General features: G+C 45.7%; 1 protein-coding gene across 1 annotated transcript; it reads right to left on the minus strand.

Annotated features, from left to right (window-relative positions):
* Positions 1–1,142: 1,142 nt before the first annotated feature.
* Positions 1,143–1,758, minus strand: LOC139832652 (uncharacterized). Its single transcript, XM_071822462.1, has 2 exons — positions 1,251–1,758; positions 1,143–1,150 (listed from the first exon to the last, which is right to left on the minus strand). The coding sequence occupies exons 1-2, from the start codon at positions 1,756–1,758 to the stop codon at positions 1,143–1,145; spliced, it is 516 nt and encodes a 171-aa protein (XP_071678563.1).
* Between the last annotated feature and the right edge of the window lie 535 nt (positions 1,759–2,293).

The following is a 2,293-nucleotide window of genomic DNA, read 5'->3' on the forward strand; positions in this document are numbered from 1 at the left end:
TTGGGTAGGTTTCCCTACACATCGAAGGTTTTGGGTTGGGGTCTTATTCGAAGACTTGTAGTCCAACACTTGGGGGTTCCACCTATATAATGAGGGGCAAGGGGAGGGGGCCGGCCACCACAAGCCAATAGCTTGGCCGCACCCCATAGTGGCCGGCCACCCCCTCTCCCAAACCCTAGCCGCCCACCTCCTCCACCTCTCCCGCAAACGCTTAGCGAAGCTCCGCCGGAGATCTCCATCAACACCGCCACCACGCCGTCGTGCTGCCGGGATTCAAGGAGGAGCTACTACTTCCGATGCCCGCTAGAACGGGGAGAAGGACGTCGTCTTCATCAACACCGAACGTGTGACCGAGTACGGAGGTGCTGCCCGATTGTGGCACCGTCAAGATCTTCTACGCGCTTTTGAAAGCGGCAAGTGATCTTCTACCGCAGCAACAAGAGCCTCCTCTTGTAGGCTTTGGAATCTTTAAGGGTTAGTCTCGTTCATCCCCTCGTTGCTCCCGTCTTCTAGATTGCATCTTGGCTTGGATTGCATTCTCGCGGTAGGAAATTTTTTGTTTTCTATGCTACGAATCCCTACAGTTCTCCAAGAATATCCACTCAACACGATCATATGCCTTATGCATGTCCAATTTCACCGCACAAGCACCATTCATACCAGCTCTTTTATTTTTGATCATATGGATGCTCTCATAGGCCACCAGAACATTATCTGTTATGAGACGACCTGGCACAAAGGCGCTTTGCATGGGAGAGATGATATCAAGGAGAATAGCCTTCAATCTGAGAGCCAGCATCTTAGATATGATCTTATAAATCACATTGCATATGCTTATAGGCCTAAATTGCGTCACCAACTCCGGAGTATCAATCTTTGGAATTAATACAATAGTTGTACCGTTCCAACCTTCCGGTATAATCCCTGTATTCAAAGCTTGTAGAATTTCTTGAGATATATCGTCGCCAAAAAGTTCCCAAAATCTCTTATAAAATATTGCATGGAGACCATCAGGGTCCGGCGCTTTTAGGTCCCCTATACTGAAGACTGCCTTCTTAATATCAATGTGATAAAAGGGAGTCAGCAGACTGTCATTCATAGCTTGATCAACTTTTGGGATAATTTTCTCCAACAGCTCCGGATCAATAGCCTGCACTTCCAAGTAAAAAGATTAGAAAAATATTGGAGAATAAAAGGTTTGAGTGCGTCAGTCCCTTCTAGCCAATTATTTTGGTCATCCTTTAATTTACAGATACGATTCTTTTTCCTTCTGGCCGTCGCAAATTGGTGGAAGAATGTTGTATTTCTATCTCCTTGCATTAGCCCATTGGCTCTCGAGCGTTGATCCCAGTGCGTCTCCTCTTGCTCCAAGATGAGTTCAATCAACGCGGCTTTCTCCTTAGCTATAGTCTCATTCTCATCATTCATAGGACCAGATATTGCCTTCTCAAATTCTCGTTGGGCCTGACGTAAACGTTTCTTCGGTTTCTTTAGGTAAGAGCTATCCCATGCATGTAGATCAACGTGCATGGCGTGAAGCTTGGTCAGCACACCATCTCCTGGATCAAAACTCTTCACTCTATCCCAAGCGGTCTGGACCACCTCTCGGAACCCAGGTTCCTGTAACCATTTAGCTTCGAATCTTTTAGGAACAGACGAGTTTGGAATCTGGTTCTGCTGAGCCTCGGTATCAAGCAAAATAGGACGGTGATCAGATCGAGCATAATCCAGATTTTGGAGAATTGCCCCCGGGTGCATTGCCCACCATGAGCTATTAACAACTGCCCGATCCAGGCGCTCCCGAATTCTGCCTCTCCGCCATGTAAATTCATCTCCGCAAAAACCCAAATCCTCCAGGTCACAATCCAATAAAACATCTTGAAAAGCTTGCATAAGATTTTGCGGTCGCTGGTTACCGCCCTCTTTTTCATGAGAATAAAGAATCTCATTAAAGTCACCAATTATAGCCCATGGAATATTATGCTGAGTATGCATGGTTCTAATTCTATCCTAAGTCAAGTGTCTGTCCTCCCATCGAGGTTCTCCATAAATACCTGTCAGCCGCCAAATTTTATTTGGACCCTCAAGAACCTTGACATCAATATATTTTGGATGTGAGAAGATCTGTTGGATTGAAATTTCTCTCCTCCATAGCAGCAAAACCCCACCACTTCTATTAGTACTTGGATTAACTATATGAAAATCCATCTTCAATCTCCTTCTCAAGCAATCTGCCGGATAGTTGTCTAAGTGAGTCTCCGACAAAAACATCACATTGGGAACATAGCGCCTT

The sequence above is a fragment of the Lolium perenne genome, chromosome 1, assembly GCF_019359855.2.
Source record: "Lolium perenne isolate Kyuss_39 chromosome 1, Kyuss_2.0, whole genome shotgun sequence".
NCBI classification, from domain to species: domain Eukaryota; kingdom Viridiplantae; phylum Streptophyta; class Magnoliopsida; order Poales; family Poaceae; genus Lolium; species Lolium perenne.